This window comes from Hetaerina americana, unplaced genomic scaffold, assembly GCF_022747635.1.
Source record: "Hetaerina americana unplaced genomic scaffold, ioHetAmer1.1.p SCAF_2, whole genome shotgun sequence".
NCBI classification, from domain to species: Eukaryota; Metazoa; Arthropoda; class Insecta; order Odonata; family Calopterygidae; genus Hetaerina; species Hetaerina americana.
Window position 1 is genome coordinate 71,553,498 of NW_027286763.1, and position 26,667 is coordinate 71,580,164.

Genomic DNA, 26,667 nt, shown 5'->3' on the forward strand with positions numbered 1-26,667 from the left:
TGGTTTTATCGCTTAACCTGACCACGACCACGCCCTAATACGTCCAATCAGTATCCATGGTTTATAATCTTTCACGGCGGTGATACCACAGGCGTCTGAGCACTTGAAAATAATTTTAATTTCTTGGTGCAGTTTTCCTGCATTGCGCTCGACGAAATGCGCATTTATCATCGGGAAAGGAAAACATTCGCTCTCTCTTTCTCTATCTTAAGAAATATTATGAAGGCGGCGGAAATGCATTGTTTTCACCGTTGCTCTTCGAGAGCATGATGATCAGGATTTTTTCGGCATGAGTCACGGAGGATCTACGGCGAGAACGTGACGGAGTTCTCATCCACCGCCACAGATGTCGCTAGTCGTCGAGAGAGGGGGCGCGTGAGAGGGGAGAGAAAAGAGAGAACACGAACTCGAATTGGATTAACGTAGAACAGGTTGCCTCACAATCAACCCGCAGTATACAGCGTCAGTTGAGAAATTCAACCGCCAGCGCCGTCGCTCTACCCACAGTTCACGTCTTCTGCCTCCCGCCCGCCCCCGCTTCCTTTCCCCTGGACGCGGCGCCAAGGGTACGACCTCTTCGTCACGGTTCGCGAATTTCGTACAAAGGAAAAAAAACATTCTGCAAGAATTCCTCGACTTTAAGGTGCTCGCTGTTCTCTTCTTCAGAGGTTAATTTATTTTTCCAGTCACCCCAGGAAAGTTTCCACCTTCTTGATCGAGGAATCGTCAGAGAAGGAGGGAAACACGCCCGCTTGGTCCCCGTCCGAAGAGGCTTCCGTCAAGCCTGGTGTTACCATCTTTCTCTCTTTCCATCTTACGCGCGCGCGATCGTCGCCGGCCGGAGGATTTCGCGGCTTTTACTTGGAGCGCGCTGGCGCAGTGATACACGCCGGGAGAGCGCGCGCGCCGTCGTCAGCGGCCGACAGGCGGGGGAGGGGAAAAAGAGCGAGTTCCGTCGGAGTGTGTGCGGCCGCGGCTCGAAGTAGTCCGGCGCAGGTGGCAGCGTGTGAAGTCGAGTTTTCCGAGACCAACAGCGGTCGCGGGAACGGGTGCGTTCGAACGCCGGGAGTTGCGGGAAGTGTAACTGCGTTACTCGAGCGTTTCGGATCGGGAAGTGACGAGGGAAATACGAAAATCAAATCGAGAAGGGCGACGTCGAAGGAGACATCTCGAAAAACCAGTGCGTAAACCTTTAGTAGTTTGTGTATCATTAGCACAAGTGGACGAGATCATACGGACAAGTTTTCGCAAAGTCCACTGTTCGCTCCGCGAAGAGGCCTTCCGCGCGTGCGGAGGTTTTTATCCGAATTCGAAAAAGAAAAAAAGAGAAGAGGAACTTTCCGGGAATTTATCCAGTTTTTCTTCAGGTTTCGTTCGCGTCGGTGGATTCTTTTTTTGTTTGCCCATCTCTCGCGGGAGGGTGTGATCAAAAATTGGTACGAAAACCATTGTGCTCCCTCCTTTCGCAGGAGAGGGAAGGAAGTGATTCCCCGCGACCACACGGCAACAGCATCGAGGAGATAAAAATCAAGGCGAGGGCGCTTCAGGTAGCAGCAGGAGTTTTGGTCCGAGAGGGACGAGGAGCAGGTGCAACTCGCCCAGTCTTGTTGTTGTCTTCTTCTTCGAAAACCACTTCTTCCCCCGCAAGATGGACACCTGCGGAAGAGGGAGGCTGGGAGCGGCCGCCGTCGCCGTGGTGATTCTCGTCATCGCAACAGCTAAAGGTAATGCTCGATAGATACAAACGATAGAAGTCGAGTGCCCTCAAGAGTGCGTCCACTACGTGACGGCCCCGTGAGCTTCACGCCCGGTGCGCCTAACGGTATATTCGCCATCACGCTCTTCGCACCTCTTACGCTTCGCAACGAAGCCTCTCGGGGTGCGACCAGGGAAACTTGTATGCGGTTTCGCATCCGCGATTTTTATAGACGTAGTTTGTTCGTCAGACTTTCCCCCGGCCTGAGAGCCAGGCAGGAACGTAGGAAAGCAAAGGCCGCAATGAAACTCGGGAGAGGAGGAGAAAAAAATTACAAAAGGCAAACTTATGAATCATTCAACGGTAGCGGACATGTGAAAGGCATAAAAACATTGGCTTTTGGTAACGGCCGCGATAAATTCCTGGCTTGCCTCCCATTGTGTCGCTTTGGACTACAAATTAATCGTTTTCAAGACTTGTTCCGCTCGCAAAATAGTTTTCGCTCGGGAGCGACCGTCCGTATTTGCATCCACTTATCGTATTCCTGATCCTCCACGGTCGTCTTCCGTCCTTGGTGTTGCGAAAATAATCGGTATTATCCAAAGCCACCTACTTCTGTTTAACATTAACCATTGCTGTCGGAACAGTCGCAGCGACGCATCTCCAACCTCCTTCCTTTCTCCATCCAATGTATCTTGTGTTCTCCCATCCCCATCATCCCTCCGTCGATTAAACGCTTTCGTTTCCTTCAATTTCACTGAGCGCTTTCGCTGTTAATGTACCAATGGAAGAGGCGACTGAAAGTTTAGTTCATTTGCGCTTTTAGATAAAAGCGGTATTAAATATGCATTTTAATAATTATTAGTTGCGATGAATATTCTCGTATCCTTGGAATTTGTTGTATGTTTAGTCACTGATGAGTGTAGGCGACCGGTAGCCGAATTCAATACGCCTTTAGGGATAAGTGGCATATATTATTATTAATAGCAATATACAATTTAAGTTAGGTGTTCGAAGAACACAAAACACTGCACAAAAATACAACGCAACATTTATTTGCCTCGACTAATACAACGTGATTTTCCACAGTGTAAACTGTTTTTCAATTCCACATACTTCCTACCTCACCCCATGCCGTCCTGCACTGATCCTATTCCTACTCCTTCCCTAACGTTCTTTCTTGTCTATCTCATTCATACCATCGCCAATCAAAATGCTTTGGATGCAAGTTAAGATATAATATGTTTATCATAATTAGGTTCGAAAAAGCCTATTGGGACTTCGCTAAGTACTTAAGAGGCATTTGTCTGGCTTCCTTTATTCCCAATATTCTTTCATTCGTTTACTGTGAGCTGCTTTTCTCTCTTGGATCAGGTCGTTCATGTCTTTCTCTCCGGTTTTTCCTCTTGATCAACTTGCCGCTTGCGATTTTTAGATCCGAATCTGGATTTTGATATCTCCATTTTGGATGTGTTCTCGCATCATTATTGGCAGAATAATTTTATGTATGCTAATCATTGTAAACTATACTCAATTAATTGGTGGGATTATGAATTTTGAGGCAGGAGGATTGGTGGAAATAAACCAGCACCTGGATTCGGTTGCTCTAAAAACATGCTTTCACCGCTTAGCCCCATGCGAGGTTCGCAGTACTCTGCATTAGATACCCAATCGGAGTGACACTGAAAAATCTTCCGCCCCGGATTCTGATCCCGATCCTCACATTGGAACCTCATGGTTCATTTGTCTCTTCCCTTCTTTTTTTAAATAGCTTGATTTCATGCAGTTGTGCCCACACAAATGGAACAACACTCGTACTCCACCCATAAGAAACACTCTCACCCATCGGTTTGGACTCATGTTCGGGAGTAATAGTTGGAAATGAACTCCGGGGAACTCTGCTCGCACCGTAGACCGTCTTTCGCTCCAATGGCGGTGGAGGAAACGCGAGCGGTGCGGAGGAACGCGCTCCTCCAGACGACGTCCGGTGGGGAGAGGCACGGGCGAACGGCCGACCTCGACGGCGAAGGCGTGGGCGACGAGGGGCGAACGTCCGTCCGTCCGCCGTTTCGGGGGAGGAGGGATCCGTCCCATGGGCGGATCGGCGAGTCACCTCATCGGGCGTTTTATTTGCGGCGGCAATTTGGCAATAGGAGGGGCATCGTGCGCAGAGGTCGTCGGGATGTGCGCGCGTAATCTTAACTTTTGGAGAGGAAGAGGTCTGCCGCCCTCAGGGATGTGCAGCTGTGCGACGTGTTGCTCGTTTTACGATCGCCTTCCTGCCTCATACCTCTGGTCGAAAGCCTCACGTGCGGATTATTAATCGGATTCCGTAACTATTCTCCGGCGGTGCGTTTAGAGGGCGGCATTGTTGACAGATTTCCGACGAGGTAGTTTTATTTGGTGTCGTAAATTTGTCAACAATGTCCGCCTTACTGCACTCGATCCTTATCGTACGAAAAACTCTGCTGGGTTGGAGACGCTAGGTGTTTATTGTTTTTACCCACGCCTGTGCTCCTCCCCCAATCCTCTTCCTTGCCTATCTCCCGGCGTCGCGGACTGCCGAACTCCTCTTCTTCGAGGTCTTCAGCCGCTTACCTGGAGGAAGTGTTGGCTTTCTCCTCTTACTCCAACAACCACCCGCACCACCCCCATCCCTCCCCCGCAGCACCAACGCCCTTTCCCCTCCCCCGCCACCCGACCGCTTCCCCGAACTCTCGGTGTCGGGTCTGAGGAAAGGTTGTGAGGGAGGTAGGTGGAGGGGTAAAGGGTCTGTGAGGAGGACGACTCACCTGCCAAGGACGATTGGTACCTGCTCCGTCCCCCTCGCCCTCTTACCTGCCTTCCTTCGCCCGCCCGCCATCTCCCCTCCCCCTCCACCTTCCTCCCCCCTCCCGCAGACCTCCCTCCATCGTCCCTTCTCTTCTACCCTTCCACCTCTCTTCCAAGAGCGGCGGCCCCCTCACTCACTCCTCCGCATTCCCCCCTTCCCGGTCGCTTTCCTTTCCACGGGCTGCTGCTGCCTTTGTCCGCCCCGCGCGTCCAAACCGACGGCCATTCAATCGGCAAAGCGTTCCCTCCCGTGGCCGCGGCGGCGTCCTCTTCGCGTTTCGGATCGCGGCGGCGTCCTCCTCGCTTTTGTTCCCTCCCGCCCTCACCTTTCTCTCTCTCTTTTCTATTCCCATTCGTATTATTATTTTTTCTTTTTATTTGGCGGGGTGGCCACGTGTGTGTGTACTCCGTGCGTGAGTGTTTGGGAGAAGGGAGTGGGGGCGGGACGTGGACTCTCTGGATGGTTTGTTTGTTCCGGGATTGCCCCGCGTCAGGTGCGCGATTGACGCGGGGTGGGGCGAGGGAGGGAATGTGTGGTCTTTGGAGCCCCACGCACGCCGTATGTCTGGTGATTGGTCTCCCGTCCCTCCTCTTAGTTTGTCTTCCACGTGTGAGGAATGGAGAGCCCTTCCCACCCGGTCCCATCTCCCACTCTCTCGATGCCGCCTCACTTCTCTTCTTTCCTCCTCAATTTTTCTCCTTTCCTGGATGGCAAGATGGCAGGATCTTCCCCGGTAACATCCCAGTGGACCATTTCAAAATCTCTTCTGAATGTAATCACACTTTTTTTGGTGATTTGAATTTTCGTGGATGTTTTCCTGGAGAAAGCAAAAGATTCCTCTCTTCGGCGCGAGGTATACATTGATACTCACAAATTCTCCATTTGTCAAACTTGTGCTGTGTGGTCGGTGGTTATTTCTTTACGGATCCATCCAATTGATCGATTCGTTTGTTTTATGTGACATACTTAAATTCTAGTCGGATTTATTATGCCTCTGAACCTTGAAACATTTAATGTTGAAGTTTGGGACCAGAGAATCTAGAGTAGGCAGAACATTTCATCTACTTAGGAGGTATTTTAGAAAAATACGGGTACTAGTGGGCAAGTGGTAGGGAAATTAATAGAAAAATGCCCTAGATTAAGATGCTTTAATGAAAGAGGAGTGAGTTCATGATTGGGACCAAAAGTGAATATGTGAAGTAAACACCTGTGAAAATTTTTATATCGAGCGTGGTATTGTGCGACTCAGAAACTTGGCCGTTGAGACAATAGGATAATGTACATTGGAGGCTTTCGAGATGCAGATGTGTCGGAGAATGGAAAAAGTGTAATGGGTAGAAAGAAAAACAAACGAAGAAGTAATAGGTCTGGTGTTGGAGTAAATGAGGTTGTTGGGATAAATAAAAACGTGGGCATAAACGACGAAAATGGTGATGGCTGTGTTAAAGATGAGGATGGCTGTGTTAAAGGGAAGGATGCAGTGTAGACTTAGGAAAAGAGTAAACAAGGTGGACGGCATGAACGGAGTCAGGAAGTATGTATATTTGAAGAACGGTTTATTGTAATCTAGTATTTAGAGTATTTATTTAGTGTCGAGTTATGTAGGGTTTACTTTAACATAGCTAGATATTTATTAACGTTTCTGTTGTCATTACTTACATGTACATATTCAGTCTCGAGAAACCTTACATTAGGGGGGACAACGAGGTTGCTTTCGCGAAGGGAAACAACTTTTATACGTATCGTGCCTATATTCGAACTGAAAACAGCGCCGTTGCATTGCGTGCTGACCATGTCTGGTTTCAACGCTTCTTCAGGTGGATCAACTGCCCCTGAGGGCAAAGACTTGCCACCCATTGTTTCTCGCTTGAGCGCTGAGGCGGCGAGAATGTTTCTGCGCAGGACGCGGAAAGAAGGAAGAGGCTCTTCCGGGTGTCTTTCTTTCTGACCATGCCTGCCGTCAGGTTAACGCTTCCCCCGTGGTTAACCCGTCAGCAGTAGTACGAGCGATCGGCAGGTAATTTTGAGGAGAAGGGAAACGCCAGAGAGAAGACTGGGCATCGGTGTTTGGTTGACGGAGAGACACATTTCCAGTCCAATTTGACGGGATCAAATGGCGCATTTGAAGTGTTTGCCACTCGAGATCCCAGTGGGGATGACATAGGGACTGAGGAAAAAGAAAAGGCATTCGTCGCCGGGATTTAAAATCGAGCCTTCAGCATGGGAAGCGTTTACCGTGGACACAGAGCCAATCAGACACCCCTCCCCTCCCAGCTTCGCTTGTGTCTCATATCCTATAAAATTCTTTGGGTATCTCGAGTATAAATTATTCTAACCATCACAGCCAGCCTTCGTTCTCATCAATTTCATGACTCACGCCTCTATGTCTGTAATCATAGAGCACGCACAAGCGACGTTCCCCGTAGATTTCGTGTGGCTAATTGCAGCCCGGGTGCTAGATGAAGTAGGACTGAATCAATCGCCCTCTTTCTTTCTCTTCGTGGTGCGGTCCCGTTGATGCGCTCTCTGCTCCGTCGCGGCCCCGCCCTATTCGGCCACCGCTGATTCAGCGACCGAAAAAAATCTTTAGCGTGCCAACGTGCTTAATTGCGCGCGAGTGCGACTTTGTGTCCGAGAAAACAAATTTTATTTGTTATCACTTTTGGTCGCGTGCTTAGTGGCACCAAGTAAGCAATTTTGCCGTCCAGTAATCTCGCATTCGTATCTGCCGTCGAGATAAGGGAACTGGAACAGTCCTGTTGAATTTGCAGCGAATAATGGTCAATTCATTTGGACCATAAGTGCTGCTCGAATTTTTTCTTTCCATAGCCTAATCCCTCCTCTCGCTCACGCTCTCTGCCTTGTGCTTTTTCATCGGTGGTTAGCGCCCGGGGAATTGAATCCGCAAGGCCATAACTTATTTTTAATCAGAAAGTGCAATGGTTTGGATAGCAAAATTATGTGGTAATTATACTGCATTTGAAGCTAATTACGTTTCACCGATTTAGGACTCGCTCAGATGTTAAAGTCACCGAGTTTGAAACAGAAGGTAAACGCGGCGCTTGAACTGTTGCATGCTCGTGTTTTTCTTCTGTCCGCATGTTCCAAAGTGGGGCGAAAACTTGCGGATTGAGCCACGCGATAAAATTTGCGAGTCGTTACATTGAAATTGTCATTAGGGTTTTGGAGATCGAGAGGAGCGACAAGGAATGGTTTCCTAATGTCTCGCCCCAGTATTTTTGCCCTCGGATGTGTTGGTTCTCTCGGGGAATGTTTGGGAGGAGAGGTGTGCCCGGTCTCCTCCAACACCTGCCCACTTTTCCAAAGGTGAGGTGAGCGGAGGGCGAGAAGGACAAAGTAGCCAGAGAAGGGACAATCGGGATACAGTGATTCGGAATTTATCGATTTGGCACTTGTTATATGTGCGTTTACCCCGCCGCACAAAGAAAAGCCCACCGGAATTCGAGCTATGGGGAAGCTCGAACACATTCCTCTCCGCGGCGGTCTCAATCGTCCATCCAATTTGTCCGAGATTTCCTCGTCCTGCCGTGAGCTTTCAATTAAATTCGGACTGCGAATGGAGAAGTTTTCACGGAGGGAGAGAAATTTTCTTTTTTTCTTTCAAACAAGCTCCGTTCCACAAAGATCGTTTTACTCGAGAGACTTTGGAGTTGTGGCAAGAGATTCCGGAGTCTTAATTTTTTTCCCGATTTCACCCGCCCCCCACTCCCGGGAAGAGTGAACTCTGCGTCCTCTTGTGGGAATCCGCGCGTGGCTGAATCTACACCCGCTGTCCCATGCCCCCTCCATGGTCCCGCTCGAAGTGAAATTCAAGGGCTGTGTGAGGAGGGGGCAGGCCCGCGACGTCGCCGTCTCTCGTCCAGGCGCGGTGCCATGCTTCAAGGGAATCTCCCTGATTCGTGTGAACGCTGAGTCACTTTCGTGGAAGTCGCTTAGTGACCAGTACTCCACCATTACTCACTCCTTTTGATATTGCTTTTGTGAACCCCTCTCCTCTCAAGGCGATTTTTTTCCGAGAAGAAGTATTGCAAGATATGTACTACTCAGACGCAGTTCAATCGAAAAAAAAAATTAAAAAGCGTTTTCCGGCTCGAATTTCTTTTTTTTTGACGTTTTTCTGTGTGATTATCTGCATCTAAACGATGATCTATAAAATACCGATGGCATTTTTGGATACAGTTAATCTCGACCAGGTATACGATATCCTCATACAATATTTAGTTAAGGTATGAGAATTAGAAGGTACTGGCATCGGCGAAACGATGAAAATGAAACAAATAGCTTTACGTCTGAATTTGATGGTTTTGAGCATTGAGCATAGGCTTTGAGTTTTATTCAGTGAGATTTACGTCTGTTTAAGGTTCAACGACTAACCCGTACGCAGCCGAGCTGAGCTGCTAATATTGGTTTAAATAAGAGTTTGATTGAATAACCTACTTTGATTGGATTACTGCCCTTACTGTAACTAGGCTACATATTATGTAAAACCTTTCCAGGATGATTTCGATGATAATTATTAGATTCTAAAAGCAGTAACCAAAACATTTTCAAGGTTAAATTTATTTATAGGATATTTTTATGAATAGGATTAAAGAATTCACTTCGATTTACTGAAATGAGGATATAGGCCGTATTTTTAGCGCTGCAATAAGCCTTTTAAAGATTCAATCACATTATTAGTCTGGGTTGGCGTTGGGCCAAACGTTTTTTGGATTACTGCCTTTACTGTATCGACCAGATATTAGCAGATATTCGAGAAAATTACTGAATATGATGGTGTCTGTGGCCGACATTTTTAGATTAAGGACAGGATTTACCCACTAAATTGTGAGCATCAGCGCTTTTGAGTTCGTCGAAAACAGGGATTAATTTAAGGCTATTTCGTAAGCGATGGAATGGAATTGGAGATCTCTTCGACATTTGGTTAATGGATGAGGGGCGTTCAATCCTGGGTTTAAGAAGATGTGAATCCTCTTCATCATCGTTTTCCGAAAAATACAACTGGGTTAACCTTTTTTTCTAGTCGTGCATAACAAAAAAAATTTCATGGGCATTATTTTCGACGAACGATCGCCTGCAGGAATCCGAATTACGAGAAAATTTCTCGGAATGATAAATCCCACCCCATAAAAAAATGCGGCGTTATAAATCGGCGCGGCCACGTAAGTTTCTCCGTTGAAGAAGCGATTTTCCGTAACTTTTTTTTTTACTCGGCGGAATCAAGGGTCGCGTCCACTTTTTTCTCTTGCGAAGACGGGTCAAAAATCCCGTCGTATTAATCCAGGAGTTTTTGCGTGCGTTTCTTTGCTCTGGCGCACTCCGCATTTCGTGCCCGATTCGACCCAGTTCCCCGGACGAGAAAGAGAGAGATTTGAAGGACGTTCGGAACCCATCTCGACGAGGCAGCGTGCTCGAAGATCAAGTGTCTGGAAATTAAGAGGTGAGGAGGGGGATCGGTTCGCTTTTCCACCCCACGGCATCCACTGGATTTCCGTCGATCCCCGTCAAGGAGTGCAGGTGCTTCAAGACTTCTTCCCGAGAGGACGGTGTTCGAGTGGTCCAGGGAAGGGAGAGAGCGATGGGGATATTGCGCGCGCGGGGCGGGTCCCTGTCACTGCGCGCCATTCAGAGATGGCGGCGGGAGCCATTGAGTCCGGAGGAGTGACGGACGAAACTGGATCGAGCACTGGCCGATGGATTTCCTTTTCGTTGAACGGCACCGGATTCTCATGCGGACCTCGTCCTTCCTTTATTTTTATTTTTCTCATCTCCTTTGGATTCATTCCCGACCCACCCCTCCTCCAGTCCTCCTTCGCCCTCGTCCATCCCAACGAGAGGGCTTCGGGGCGATACTCGAGACGGTGACGGGGTAATGGTCTCGATGTTGCGTTGATCAGGGGCTCTCTCGACCCGAAAGAATGGTTGGAGGTGAAAGTTGATAGGTTCACCGCAGCCATGTTTGTGTTGGCGCGACCTCATTTGTGACCGTTCCGCTACCACGAAGTGGTTTTTATCTCCGGTGTGCGCTTGGATATGTGATGGTCGATTTAAGGCCGCTTTAATTTGATGGGAAATGCATTTTTCACGTGAAAAACGCTTGCCATTTACCTTTTAAGGACATGTGCTACTCGGTGACTTCTCTTTGATATTCACGTTTATTTTAATTTTAAGATAAGCTCAAAATGTATGCCCCTTTAGCTTTACCCAACTAGGAAAACATATTTTGATTACTTCATGAGACAACTTAAATAAATGTTAATTCAATGCGCGATCGTGAGCTATTTTTTCCTCTTAATTTGCATACCGTTGAATACCTTTTTGCTTGAGTAGTGATGGCTTTATGCCATCGTTTACCTGATGTTTGAAATTGCTATTTCCTAATTTCTGATCCCAATCATGCGAGTGGTTTCCTCTGCAATAAGACTTAGCTATTCATATTATGAATATGCTGGTAAAGTGTAGCTTTATACGAGGGTCATCCGGAAAGTAGTACCCGTTCGTGCCGCATGAAGTGCTGACGACGCGAGTAGCCGCTGGACGAGGTCAGATAGCTTCAGTGGCTTGTCTGCCTTCTCTGAGCCAAGTTGCGTGACGCTAGCATTGCCTGTGTTGTTTCTGTGATTGTTTACAATGTTTAAAAAAATTGAGAACGCCGCCAGTTGTGAAGTGAGGGCAGTGATTAAATTCCTCAATGCAAGAAACGTTCGCCCATGTGATATTCATCGCCAATTAAAGGAGGTGTATGGAGACAATGTAATGGACGAGTCGTCTGTTCGGCGGTGGTGTCGCAACTTCAACATGGGGAGGGGGAACACACACGACGATGAGCGTTCGGAGAGACCGTCTGTCATTACAGACCAACTGGTGAACTCAGTTGACGAATTCGTGAGGAACGATCGGCGCGTCACAATTGATGACATCTGTGAGCATTTTCCCAATGTTTCTCGAACAATTGTTCATGAAATTGTTAAACACCATCTGCATTATGCAAAAATTTGTGCAAGATGGGTCCCTCGCGTATCTCAATGAGCTGGCGGCGAAGGACTATGCAGCAGGAATACAGAAACTTGTCACACGTTATGACAAATGCCTTAATTTGCTTGGAGATTATGTTGAGAAGTAGTTTAAAGTATCCTCTTTCAAATAAAATTTTTTATGTTTGTTAATATTTACTTTTGTGTCTTTATTTCACGAACGGGTACTACTTTCCGGATGACCCTCGTATTTCATGATACGCTTTTTTTAGTATAGGGCAGCTCATATCAGTATTTTCGACTTTTTGAAGCCAATATTTATTTGTATATTTATTTCCGATGTTCCTACAAGAGAAGGTTAGAGATGAGAATAGACCAGCGCCTATGTATGTGCGCTAATTTTACAAAGATAATTCGTGCTTTAAGGCATAATTGGAGAGTTATGAAGACATTGCAGACTAACGCGATAGATTTGGTGTGAGAATCAGTGAGAAAAAACGAAGGTAATGAGATTCTCCAAAAAATAGTAAGGCACATACAATAGTAAACATTTAATTCGAGGGCATAGACTAGAGATGATAGAACAGGTCACTCATTTGGAAAGTATTTTAGAAGTTTGGAAAATAGTGGCGAAATTGAAGAAAAAAAATGTGTTAGACAAAGAACCTTTTACAAGTGGAATTGGCGACAGGTACCTTTAGCAAAGAATATTAAGAAAAGATTATTAAAAATTTTATGTTGGGCGTATTATTGTACGGCTCGGAAACTTGGTCGTTGAGACAAGAGGATAGGCGTAAGTTAAGAGACATTTGAGATATGACGATGGAGAAGAATGGAGGAAACGAAATGGGCGGGAAGGAGAATAAACGATCAAAAACCTATCTCGATCGATAGAATACCTGCAGGTGCTCTTAATAATAACAACAATTAAGCCATTATGCCCGTATTGAATTTTTTTTAAAGCCTTTTTGTTGATATCCATCGAGTTCAACGATTGCACTGTCTGGTAGTTATTTTCTGCATTTGAAAATACAAGAATGATCCATGAGAGACTAGTTTCTTTTATTTCGCTCGGGTGTTGTTTTAGCCAAACTCGATATCGACCGACTTTATTTCAAGCCGCACCATCGCCGAATGTCATGAAATCGGAATGCAGCCGGCAGTCGCTCCATTCTCGAATGGGTGGGTGGGAAGGGACCCTATTTTCTTGGACCCATTCCCGGGCGGGCGTCGTGGCCCCTGGAATCCAACCGTAGCCAACCCTTCCGTTCTCTCCTCCTTCCCTTCTGCCCCCGTGGCTCCGCCCCGTATTCCGCCTCTCAGGGACGAGGTCGTTCTCCGTTCCGGGGGTTTCCTGTCACGGGGGCAAGGGGTGGGGACCCTTCTCGGCGGCCCCTCACCTCCTTCCCCCCATAAGTCCAGATACACTTCTCCCTTCCCGGGACCCCATGACGACGGCGACCTCCCGGTAAGTCTCCGCCGCTCCGCGGATCCCCCTTTAAGCCTAAATCCTCAGCTTGTTCGATAGAAGGAGAGAGAAAAGCCTCCTTGGGAATCGTCTCCGGGAAGGTTATGCCAAAAACGATAGGGCGTTCGCTACTGCTCTCGAGGGCAACTTCAATTTTACCCCGTTACCGTCCATCTACCTTCATAATCGGCGAAGGTTGAAGTGGGTGCCGTCGATAATACTGCCAGCGAGGAGAGGCGCTGTGCGTCCTAGGCTTTTGCGTTTCACTGCATAGCCGAGGGGAGGTGCTGGGCATTAGCCACGGCCCACCACCGCTCACGTAGATTTAAAAATGTTCAATCGATGCTTGATATTTCTCGTAATTTCGTTTGGTAATGATTTTAAGATTTTGGCGGTACATTCAATTATAACTATCCATTTCTTATTTACTGAAATTGAAACACAACAATTCAAATGCACGTAGTTTTACTGCAACTGTGCTAAAGTGACCCGCAAGCTCAGAAATGATCTGAAACTGTTTTCGTATGCTATTCTTTTAATTAAATTCAAGAAAAACCTTCACCGGAAATAACTCGTATGAAAAAATACAGAGTTTTTGTAGATTAGCCATGTTTACACTAAAATTATCTGTAAAAAACCTGTCTATTTTTTATAACCAAAGTTGACTATTGACAGTAATGAATTTATATTAGGAACAAGTTGTAGGGCTTATGCCACCATTTGCACTAATTTGCAGTAAATATCTGCACATTATAGGCACCCAAATTTGCCGTTGGACTAAAATTTTCTAAGTTTAGGACCCGGTCAGGGTTATTATTGATTTTTAACTACTCATCAGAAAAAAACTGAATTCTTTTTAGGTTCTACCCCGGTCTCCGGTCGGTATGTTTCCCTTCTTTGCTTGCGATCTCCCCCTTAATCATATACCTACCACCCCAAGATGTCCAGGCGCCTACACCCGTGAGAAGTATCACCACGTTTAAATTCGATGTCGTTGAATATATAATCTTTCCCGCAAGACTCATGAGGTCTAAGAAGTGTCGCCAATTTCTTCACATCGGAGATTGAAAGTTTTAGACGGGTGAGCATTGAAAGGAAAGGGTAAAAATGGGTTAATTGAGAGGTATGCAGACGAATTGACATTATCCATATTGTCAGATTGACCCTTTCATATAAATGAAAAGTGTAATATATGGAAGAGGGCAATTCTTTGGATGGATTTAGGAGATATTGAGATGTAGAGGTATACTGAAGACCATTTTAAAAGGGAGGATGTTTGGTGAGCGGAGAAGAACGAAAAGAGGGGCTTTTAAGGTATCTGAAATGTTAGGACTCGTACAAACAGCTGTGGCCGAAATTTTTAGGTCTTAAGGGATAGATATTCACATGGAAAAAAATCTGATTTTAGATACCATTCATATTTGTGCGTTAACTGGCATATGAAATATTCTTTTTGTGAATTGTGAAGAATGTATTAATATGGATAAGTAAATGATAAGATTGTTCGGGCAGAGAGCAACAATGCATCATTCGGGCGATATGAGTGTAAGAAAAATTACTTTAATTCGTTATGACGATTGATAAAATGACTGCTGGGCATCGAGAGATGGAACATATGAATGGATGCCGTTGGTCGCAATTTCTGCTGCTTTAAACTAGTCGATAACGAGAAAGGAATACCAATCTTCGACCCAAGGCTCGAATTTTCAGCCGGAGATTCTTGAGTTCCATCTTCTCTTAAGTGCCTTTTATCGCCGTGAACACACTAGCTCAGCTATGTTTGCGCTTCATTAATGCGATCCATCGAGTGTGCTTATTGAAAGATTACTATTATAAACATCTTCAATTCACTGGGTGAAAACTTAATTAATGCAACCGTCGTGATGGACTAAAGTGTATAATCAAGTTCCATCAATCAAGTGCCGTGCTGAAATAACAACGTATTCCTGCTTTCCGTTGTTTGAGAGGGTGTCTTCTCTAGTTATTCAAACACAATTACGCTAGATGGGCCCCAGCGTCTTCGAAACTGAAGTAGTTAATAAACTTTTGTCAATGACGATCGACCTAAGAAGAATGTTTTCATCGTGCCTCATGTCATGGATCGCTAAAACTTGTTGTAGATCCTTCTTGTGTTTTTTACTAAGGCAAGTATCTTAGTATCATAGACTTCTGCATCTATACCCTTCTGCATTATCTTTACTTGCTGATAGTATAATGAATTTTCCACTCCATGGAGTTAACGATTGATTTTCTGGAAAATATTTTCTGAGTAAAGAGCTTGAGCCGGATATTCATCTACATCTACACATTGCCCCACTAGGCGCCACGAGAGGGTGTGGTCCTCAGCCATGCATACAAAAATATGTATTTTGCACAAATATATATTTGCACATACATAAAACACACGTACACGCACTCACAAACATGCCTCTCTACATCATGCAGTAGAGGGTGTCTTGAATTTAGAAAGTAGGAGTGGTTACGCTTGATTTTGTTATGATCATACGTCCATATTGTGGGAAGGGAGAACGAGTACCTGAATGAGTTAGTGCTTGTACCTATCCCACTAGTTTTATTCTAGGGTCCAATCGGTCTATGTGATGTGGGGCCATAATATTTGTCTCCACTCTTGTGGTAAACTCGGGTGGACTGTGCCTCTCCAATACTCATAGCCTTGTTTGCTTAGGGCTCAGGAGGCTAATTCCTCCAGCATACCCCTCACGCTTACTCTTTTCTCGTAGCCAACCTAGCAGGGTTCCTCTTGAAATTTTATGAATTCCCGTAACGTTTTCTCCCATGCATATAAAATACTTGCTGCTTATTTCAAATGCGGCCTGATCAAACCAAAGAAGTACCTATTTTTCTTGAATTTAAGCGTGTTACTCCATTTACATGCCATTAATCGCCTGCCTGAATAAACAGTGCTGTGATAGGGTAGACTAGTTGGTAGGTCCCGGGTTCAAATCTGGGTCATTCCTCTTGAGATTTCAAGCTGTAGTAATCGAAATTACCCGGAAAGTAGCTGGCATACGGAGCAAAATATTGCCCCCTCCCCTTCTGCTATTCGTGGATTTCGCGTTCCGTAGAGCTTACATTAGACCTGGGAAACTCTGCCCTCTCCCCTTAAACCCTTCAACGGGTTGGTGATGGTGGTTTGATTAATACTCGTACATGAACCTGCATTCTTGTTAATGCGTTAAGTACCATGAGTTTAAAAATGGCATCCAATGCGCAGCTTCTAATTACCATATTTACTTATGAAAATCCCATTAGAGAAATGGTAAAAATTAATAATGAGAGCAAATTTATGTTAGCATTTCTGCGCCTCTGAAAAGTTTATCTGAGCTACGTGTCACCTGAAATGAAATAATTTGCGGTTAATCATTTGAAATAATATTATTATACCTACGGAGAATTTATCGACCTCGATATTGATCTCTACTCAGTGGCTTGCAAATATCTGACGATATCATTCACTTCACAGTGTCTGTGGTCGCTTTAAACAAAGTCTATCTACTTTAGCAATCAAACAAAATGACAAACTTTATTGCCTTCTCCTAAAAATACATTCCAGTAGGCGGAATGGTTTAAAGCTGCTGAAAATGCTATTTTCTCCAAATATTTACGGGATGATGAGTGTTTCGATTTCATTTTTTGAAATTTATTCTGGAAATGACTACGACATCATAAGTCACAGTATGCTGCCTCCTCTCTGACGTGCGCGTACTCTTGATTACGTTTCTCTTTCGCGGAATGACATGCTAAAAGACGACACGTGACTGGATTTGCAAATGGCCACTGAGGAATGTCTTGAGAAGGAAAATGTTTTTAATTAATTTCATTCATATTGCCCGAAGCATATCACCGCTGTAAATACCATTAAGTTGATGTCGTATTCACCGTATAGTATAAAGAACAAGCTTTTGTTACATAATAAGTAGGAATTACAGGCGCAAAGGTCGTTAGTTGGTGTGGCACACAATGTATATCCGACAGTTTTGTTTTTTGGCCCAAGTAGTAGCGCGCCTCGGGGTCAATATGACCAGTGATTTATATGAACCAATTAATATCTCTGCGTCATATATTTGTCAGATACCGGGGTAAGGAAAGAACGTATGTTATCCCTGTGATATAACCTTCGCTCCGTTGGAAGTTTTCTGTAGGAGCCTGTACCAAAGGTACTAAATATGTAATGTAAGTGTATGTATTATTTCGGGAAGTAATTTTATTGCATTATTTGCTGGGTCAATATGAGCACCGAGAAATGTCAGGATAGTGTGACCAAGCGTCCAGATATGCCATGAAACAATTGAGTAGCTTCAGGCGTGATGTGGTGGAAGTCGAACATAATGAATAACTGATCGTAGCACTTTTCCACTTGATAATATTTATCAAGTGGAAAAGTGCTACGATCAGTTATTCATTATGCCATGAAACATTGTGTTACATCAAAACATCAGGATACATCGAAACGGTGTTGTTCATCTTTGGCCACTGCTTTTACCCATCGTTGCATTATGATAGGGGAATTCGTGTGGTCGATTGGTAATCGTAAGAATGTAAAAGACTTATTATTAGCAAAAATACCGTAATATCTTCTTGGATTCTGTGTAAAGGCAGTTGATAGAAACCAGTCTTAAGATTTATTTGAATCATCATAGAGTACTGTGGGATTCTGTGCAATATTTCTGCCGCTGATGATGGTAAAAACGAGGCTGTATGAATTTCCTTATTCAGTGCCGTGGATAAATCTCACTGTTTCTCCCTTTTTTGGGATTAGAAATGCCAAAGACACTGGTGTCGGTTTATCATCAGTGATCACTGCCGTGCCTAACATTCGTTACCTTGTAGTAGTGAATTTATTAATAGTAACGCATTTATTTTCCTAAATATAAAAGGTGTTCGCTGTGGCTTCGGCAATAGAACGCCTTCTTTGCTAATCTGTATAGCTCGGTCGTCTAGATATTCGTAGCGAAGAATCGCTAGTGCTGATATGGAAGAGAATTACGTTGGCTGTGTCTGTTTGACCAATGCATTACTATTGGAATGAAGTACACAGATACTACCTCATTGACATTTTGAGCGAAAATTGAATTTCAGATAATGGTCCATTTACTCACAAATTTCATTATTCAGGCAAATTTCTCTTACTGCATGTAATCATAACCCTTGGACATTTACGTAAACCCCGCATTACCATATTCGAAATAAATGCGATTATTTAATGTAAAATATATTGAAATAATTTCCGTTACAGAGGTTCTATTGTTAAGTTTAAATTGGGTCAGTGCACGTAATTTTATTAATATTTTATCGAGAGCGAAACCCATAATTTCTGATTTCGATGAACTTCAGCGCGAACCCGTGGCCATATAGTAGTACCCTGCAAAATTCACGCGTTAATGTTTGCTACAATTTCCTGTGCACGATAGGCTGTAATGATTCCCAAGTGTATTCACGTCGGAAGCACTTTAGAGGGAAAGGAGAATTTCGAAAGATGCGTTGAATTAAAACTATCAGTACGTATGCAGTTATCTATTAAGCTGAAATTTTCTTGGCTAAGTAATACGATAGCATTTATGGTAACCTTATCGCATTAATTTTATGCGCATGAGGTGTTGTAATGTAGTGGGTTGATCGTTTGTTTACTGCCCGGAGGATCATGGGCTAATATCCTGCTGAAAGCCTTGGACGCCCCTAGATAAACCCGAGCTCCGTGATTTTCAAGGAGGACTTTCTGGGAAACCGCAAGCGGAAAAGAGAAAGGAGCTGGTCAACCTACTCAGAGCGTATGAATTTCACGCACCGTAGGCCATAGCACATGGTGAACTTTGCGCTCACTTATCAAACTGACCTTCCGCGTCGAAACCTGTGATTTGGTTTTAATAATATTTTAGTTATTCTCCTACTCTTGTGTTATAGACATCACTTTATCATCATATTTGTGGGTTACAACGACTGTCTAAATTAAAGAAATAATTCTCTGGGGAGAAAGATTTTTATTCTCATCTTCCAATACGGCTTACTATGTGATTCTTTAAATTATTAATACCAATTCACTTAGCTAACTAATTGGCGGATTTATGAAAAAAACCATCGGTATCGATATAATATTGGACATTAATAAAAATCGATGTTTTTAGTTTGATTAAATTCTTACGTATCTATCTCTTATTGTTAAGTATCATTTCCACGCGGCATGTGTCAACCAGTATTAATTCAATTAAATATCGACTTCTGTGGAATTAGAACTAAAATTGAGTATTTTGGCTTTATTTTATTGCTCAAGAATCGTTTTAATGTTAGCATGAGTAACCATAATGTGAAATAAAGAATTGTTAATAAGTCCCAAATCATAATGACATAATATTGACGAATACAATAATGGCGTAATCTTGAGCCTGTTCTAAAGAGTAAAATACTCGTCAATTAATGAGAGAGTTGATCATGTGTAACCGCTCTCCATTTCTCAATACAATGATTCTTCATTCTCAATATTTATACTATGCAGTTGATTTGCGAAATGGACGATGGCGATGCTCGATATGGGTACCCTAGTTGGTCGATGTTAATCGGCATACCTGATATTTTTGATTTGGCTCGATATAGCAGACAATTGCCTCCATGTGTTTTATATCCACGGTCGATATTGGGACATGAATATTCCACAGCCCTACTCCAGGGGGGGATGTCGTCTGGCCAGGTTGGCGTTTCGCCGACGAGAGCCCCCAGAAAGAATGCTTAGTTTTAAGGCGCGGAAACTCGGCGACCTAACCGTGCAAAGGACAGGATGTGTATCACCATCGAGCGGCGTTCATTATTTTACTTTCTGCGCACAGTTGGCGTTGTATTTCAGAAAATAAAAGTCCTTCTTCCCCAATTCCCCCTCCTCCCTCCCCCTCTCATCCTCCCGGGTTTTTCACTCCCTGCCGCAGTCTGCTGGCTGGGATTCGCGGCGGAGTCATTTCGCTCGTCCTCCGCGGGCGTTTAAATGCGTATCCATTGTTCTCGGCATCCTCCTCTCGCTGCGGGTTTCCCAGCCTGGCTTTAGATGCTCGCGGCCGGGCATTCATTTCTCTCCCTTTGGAGATCCGCCGCGACGTGTGGTGCCGATGCATCCGCGCGACTGTAAATCCCTCTTCCCACTCCCCCCTCCCCCCGATGGTAATCGCGGCGGTGGGCGGAGTTTTTTTTTCGCTTCGAGGCAGAGGACAAAAAAAAATAATTACGAGGAAGCTTCCCCGAGCGCGATCTCCGTTTCGCGTAGGAAAAAGTAAGCCTCTCTTTTTTTTCTCGTGTTCCGTCGTAATATGTAGTTCCAAAGTTTCTGATCGGACCGTCGAAGGTGCTTACCCAGCGCATCTTCTTGTGGGGAGTGCGGTGTAACCTCTAGGTTACCAAGCAAACTGCTGGCAATGTCGTATTTTTAACGTAAACCCAGCTAGTCGTGAACTCGCCCGAGATCCCGGAGAGATTGGGTTCGAATTTTCTGTGGTACCATAGTGGATTCTGTGATACCATCCGGCTTTAAAGAATTTGGACGATATTTCTATATCTACACGATACCCTGTAGGACACCACCAGGGTGTGTGGCAGTGGGTAATCTCATAGACATAAAAATTTAGGGTGCTTATGCGTTGGTATCCAATTAATATGTTGAATAATTCAAAAAGTGGAGGTAATTTATGTAGCAATTACATATACTACGGTATATAAGTGTAAAATACTAATTTTCACATGCTAAATTAGCTGCAGCCAAGAAGATAAATAAAGATATAAGAAAAAGTTTTGTAGCAGAGGTGACATAAGTTGGGGGGGGGGGGGCAAAGAAACCCGATGAAACTTTGAAAAACCATCAACTGGTAGAATCAATACGGACGGTGGAATCTGTTGAATGTTGTACGCTACTATTTAGATCTCTGATATAGGTACCCATCATGATGGCATTTACTTTGACGCAATTATTGTACATTACATTAATGAGTCGACGCAATGGTTTGTGGCGGGGATTGATAGAGCCATACATCCAGAAATATTAATCCGTACATGAATTTTAATATAAATTAGAAATTGTAGTTAACATTAAAACACATTTGAAAATATTTATCATACATTCCTATGTACATTATGAAATAATAGGTTTGTTTAATTAAATCATTACATTTCGGTCTTAATTCAATATGTTCGGGTGCTAGGATTCAATTTCATTATGACTGCATATTCTACAAGGGAAGAACGAGTACTCTAATCTATCTGTGACGGTGTAGGTCTCTCTTATGTTATCCCAGAGGTCGAGTAAATCGACGCACATACTTTGACGCCATAATAATGGCTTATGTTTCAAGAAAACTTAGAGATGTCCTGTGCCTTTTTAAAAAATCTCGAGTCTTGCCATCTCTCTTCGAGACTCAAGACGCTCCCAACATAATGTACCCACCACGCTCACTCTCTTCTCTTGGAAAATTTCACAAATCTAGTGCATTTTCCCTGAGCCTCATCCAATACTTAAACTAACGTTTTATCTCATGATTTCCGGATACTTTCCACATATTCCAAATTTGGCCCAATTAAAGCGTCATACCTGTAAGTGCCCCATTTCCTAAAATCTGTATAAATCACCGTACTCTCAAAACTATTACACCAAAAATATAAATTTATTTTTGTTCTAGAGTGCTTCTATGCTCAGTTTTATCTGTTTGTTTGAAAGTATACTGGATGCTATCGATTAGTTCACTTCTCAAATCCATATGCCACTTAATGTAGAGAATGGAACTTTACTTCGTTATATTATTGCCAATGCAATTGTGGCTACCTGGCCTTGAGATGACCATACGTACAATTGACGGAGGATGGAGTTTATTTTCATTGTTTATATCTTTATAAAACAATTCCTTATGCTTAATAACTCTGACATGGTGACCTATACGTGATAAATGCGTTGAGCGATAGTGACTTACTCTTATGCGCGGCAACCTGGTGACCTACTGCTCCCCTAATTTTCAACAATCTAACTTAGATAATACTAAATAAAAACAAGAGGGCTCCGCGTTTATGGCACATTTGATACCTGAATTTAGTCTTTTAAGTCATGTTGAAATTTTTCCTGAGAACTACTTTAGGTTCATTGTGAAAAAATTTGACCTACTCTCACGTACTCTGAAGCCGTAATAAGCGCTTATGTGTGTGTATGTATGTATGTATGTATACATATATAATATTTTAATAGAAAATATATAATATTTTAAAAGTACTAATATTGCTAACAGGCGTAGAACTAATTAGTGCTGTTATCAGGCGACTTTAGAGATTGAGCCATAACAATATTTAAGTGTTTTAAAAATATTTATTACATTAATCGTTGCCCAGTACAAGGCTCATGTCCTCAAATTCAAATAGCATCGTAAATTTTAATGAAGTTCCAAATTTACAATGCTGCTGGTATTAAATTGGCATTTATTTTTATAAAACATAGATTTGATACGAGGAGTACAATGAACTCTGCAAATTCTCCGGTTGTTTCCACATCCCTCCCGTGGTTCCTTTCCTTGAGTTCTCACTCTTTCTTAAGTTTTCATCTGTTATTTCGGAAATTGCGAAATATTTAGCTTACTAATTTTGATGAACTACGTAACTACTCCTCATCGGAGATTTATCATCTTTAGAAATCGGTCAGTTCATGTTTGTCGTCTTGTAACCTGTTAAATTGTTCAGCTGTTGGCCAGTGTGTTCTGGGTTCACAATCCGGGTGGCTTCTTTGAAAACGTGCTCGTTCATGTTAACTTAAGCGATGCGATTTTACAAATCGCAGATCTTCCTCGGAAATCGCAGGCGGCACTGGAAAGGGTCCTCCTTGCCCTCGAGTTGTGACTGTAAACGCAGTAGTTTGTGTCAAACCGTATCCTCGCCCGTCAAAACTAACCATCGGGTTGACCGCCGTGGGTGTATTGGAAAATGGCTTAAACACGAGTCGTCGTGGGTCGACGGGTCGTGTTTTAAGATATACCTGCGCTCCTTTCAAGGCAGTGTTGTGGACTTCGGCGCAGTGCTACTCTGATTAGAAACGAGCACGCGTGGATGTGTGTCGGGGGCCCGGGGGGGGGGGGGAGGAGACGCCCGTGGGGTCGCAGCGGCATGTTGGGTGCTCCGCGCCGGTCCTCCATGGAAATGCTCTCTTCCGGTCACTGGATATACGAGTCCACCTCCTCGCTCCCGGGGCTGCGGGAACACCGAAGACCGCGGAGGAGAGAAGTCTCGCGAACTAGAGTAGTTCATTCATTTTGTAAATTCCACAGTCGTTGTTAAGGACTCCGAAATGACATTGGCATCCGGGGGGTGGGTGGGAGTGGGAGGAGGTTGAGGGGAGAAGGATGGAGAAGAGAAGAGAGATGCGGAATCACTGGAATGAAATAAACGGGCAGCTGGTTTGAAATGAACAAGCTCTCTGGGTTTTGAGTGGGGCGTGCGAAAAGGAGTAATTTAATTAGTGAGACTTGGAGAAGGCGGAAGAAACTGTTATGAGAGAATCGGAGATTGGAATACTTAACGACGCTGTGCTTTACGGTGAGCGCGGCAGGGTGAGGCGGGGGTGCGTGGGTGTCGGGGTGCGGGGGTGGGATGGGATCGAGACACGTAAGAAAGAGTACGAGGAGATGATTGGTAGGCTGAGGACGGGGACCGGAAGTAGGTGAGATGATGAGAAAATCCTTTTTGGGGTTGATGATTGGAGAGGCATGGGACTCGAGAAGGAAAGTGGGGAGATTTTCGAAATCAAACCCCATTGAGCAAGCCTTTGTGATCGTTCCCTCGCTCACTCTTTCTCGAGACCTCCACCTGTCTACCCAAGCACTCTCCTTTTAAGGATGGAGGGAAGAGGTCGATGGGCGTAAAGGCATTTACTTATGTCGGCTCCATCGGAATTAAATAAAAATTGTTTAATTAAAGGGTAGGCAGTGATGGGATTTCGATGATGAACAAAGAACCCATTCGGTGTCGTGGCGGCATCTAAATTTACTAGAGCTCCTGGTGGATGGGTACACTCTCGGCTCATATGCGTATAATTTTGCTGTGTAAAATTCTTCAGTACTTAGACCTCACATTCTTCAGTACATTCACACACATTCGACCTCCACCCCATAAGTCACCGCTAGGGCGAGTGGCGGGGGTGTTAGGGCAACAGCCATGCATGGGCAAATGTGAGTTCATACATAAATATGAGTATAAATTTTCTCCTGTACTCAAACACACGTACTCTTACATGCCTCACATGTCGTACAATATTTGGTGTGTTTGAGTGGGCTAATGCCGACGAGTTTCTCTCCACCCTTCCTTTCCTATCCATCCCTAATGGCGCAAATAACTTAAGCTGTCGGTCGCCTCCCCTAAAAACTACAACTACTCATTCTTGGAGGTAATGTTAGCTACAGATAACAACACTGCTGTATACACGCGCGTAAATTGGAGGCTCTTGAGATTTTTCTGGGCCTAAGAATAGAAAAAATGAGTTGGACAGAGAAGGCAAAGGCTGGAATTTTAAATATGGTGAGCGAAGAGAGGACGTTGCTGGAGGAAACTCAAAATATGCAGAAAAGTGGGTGAATGAGATATTACAAGGTAGTGCGATATGGAAAGTCGTGATAGACGCGAGAACGTTGGGAAAGTGGGTTAGAGGAGGAGGAGAGCAGGCATGACCGCATTTTTAGATAACATGAAGACGGTCAAAAAATACGAAGGAATGATGAAGGAAATAATGTAGGGCAAACAAAAGTAAGTTCTCGTGATACGAATAGGATGATAGTCATTAGGAACCTTCCAAAGGCTGTCTTTAATGGGTAGGATAACTGGAAATGAAAAAAAATTCCTAACAGTATTAGTGTAAAATTCTACATCTACATCCACTTAATACCCCGCAAGCCGCCGCAAGGGCGTGTGGCGGGGGGTGTTGGGACACCACCCGTAATTTAGAAAAGAAAAAAAATCGCATGCAAAAACCACAAAATCATACATCCACAAAAAAAACATGGCATATATTCATGCAAGAACACTTACACCCCACACGCATGCAAACCCTCATACTACATCTTACATACACATGCACCTGAAAGTATACCTAACATCTTTGCAGTGTTTAACTTTGCTCCGACTTGTAAATTCAATGTTTTTAATATTTCTAAAGCGACTTCGGTTTCTTACTATTATGATTTCTGATTGTTCGGGGAAAGAATGAGTATTTCTATCTATCTGTCCTGGAATCTATCTCTCGAAATTCTTCGAGACGAGACGCTAGTAAAAAGAAAAATACGCGGTCACGTACCCCATTGGTAGTTTCTTGTGCGTTCAATATTTATGGAGGTAAAAACTCCCCTTAATGAACATATCTCTATTTATAGCTTCCGCAGTAATGAGGCACTCATATTCTATGCTTCCTACGTTTTAGAGTGACTTGAGCTGTGAAAATACATGGCGGGATAAGAGGATAAAGGGCCGAAGATGGTCAAGGTCTTATCGGGACCCCTCCATTCAACACTCTGATCCCGAATGTCTTCTGCCAACCGTTGCCCTTTTGACAATACCCTTTAGCCTCTTAAAGCCTCTTCTGCTCTCCCTTTTGTTCAGTTTGTCGCCGTAAGTTAGGGCTGTCAACCCAACGAATCCACTCCAGGCTTTAAACTCACCCTTTGGGAGGTAGGCGTGTCTCACCTTCAGCCCCTCTTGTGTGTCCTACACAAGAGAGCGTTTAATTTAGGGCCGGTACCAGGTACGGTCGAGAGGAGCGGTCGCCAGACATGCCAAGAATGTCGGGTTGTTTCCCCAAGGGCAATATTCTGCTTATAATTGAAAAACAGTGGAGAATTTTTGCGTACATCGATCTTTGTGTTGCCAAAACGTGGAATTTCGCACACTGAAATTCTTTTCGTCAAAGTAATTGTATTTCACATTAGATTTACTACAAATATTTAATTCATAGCACAGGAGGAACTTTTCTAAAGAGTATTCACTGCATTGAAAATGCAGTGAAAAGTGAAGAAAAAGGTGAACACTTTCCACCTAGGCAAGGATTTTCGTTAATATATTTAAAGTGTAAATTATTTTCTTAGTTACTTACTTAATTATTTTCATGATAAAATAAACCACATAGCAATTACATCATATTTTTTTTAAAGTAATTTAGCTTCTTTAGAAAGAAGGACTAAGTGTCATATTCAGTAGACAACCAGTCTACACAGTCAAAGCGGAAGCTTTCCTTGTGTAGTTTGATTTTCTAGGAAGTTAAAGGTGTTTTATTATTATTAAGAAATCTACCGGTTAAGCTAGGTTTTGGATGGACACACTAACAAATAAATATTTAGTGACTCCTAACAAAACACAATCCAGCAACCTACTCTGCATCAAGTCCCTCTTCATCTCGGTGTATTTCCTTCCTCCCTTCATCCCGTCCAACATCCCTATTCTGTTCCTGCCCTTTCCTCGTTTGCCTAACATTATCCCCTATATCACAGTCTTCAACATCCCACTACCGATCAATACGACTTTAATCCATTTTTCCTGCCTCCTTAGGATTTCTCCCAACAAACCCCTCTCCTCGCCCACCATATAAAGTACTTCCTCATTTGTTTTCCTTTCGGTCCATAGGTGTTATCAAGTGATTGTATTGTTGACGGTGTTTACGGATTAGCAG

At 43.9% G+C, this 26,667-nt stretch overlaps 1 protein-coding gene across 4 annotated transcripts in view; it reads left to right on the top strand.

Moving 5' to 3' along the window:
• The first annotated feature begins 512 nt into the window (after positions 1-512).
• The window catches only part of Fas2 (fasciclin 2), a 552,110-nt gene continuing 525,955 nt past the window's right edge, over positions 513-26,667 (top strand). Inside the window, exons 1-2 of one of the 4 annotated variants that reach the window (XM_071585271.1) lie at positions 513-1,378; positions 1,470-1,724. In XM_071585271.1, the coding sequence (XP_071441372.1) occupies positions 1,649-1,724 (76 nt within the window). In that variant the 5' untranslated portion in view covers positions 513-1,378; positions 1,470-1,648. Of the gene's footprint in view, positions 1,725-26,667 lie in introns of all 4 variants that reach the window. The other 3 variants (XM_071585270.1, XM_071585273.1, XM_071585274.1) reach the window with 3 other exon arrangements.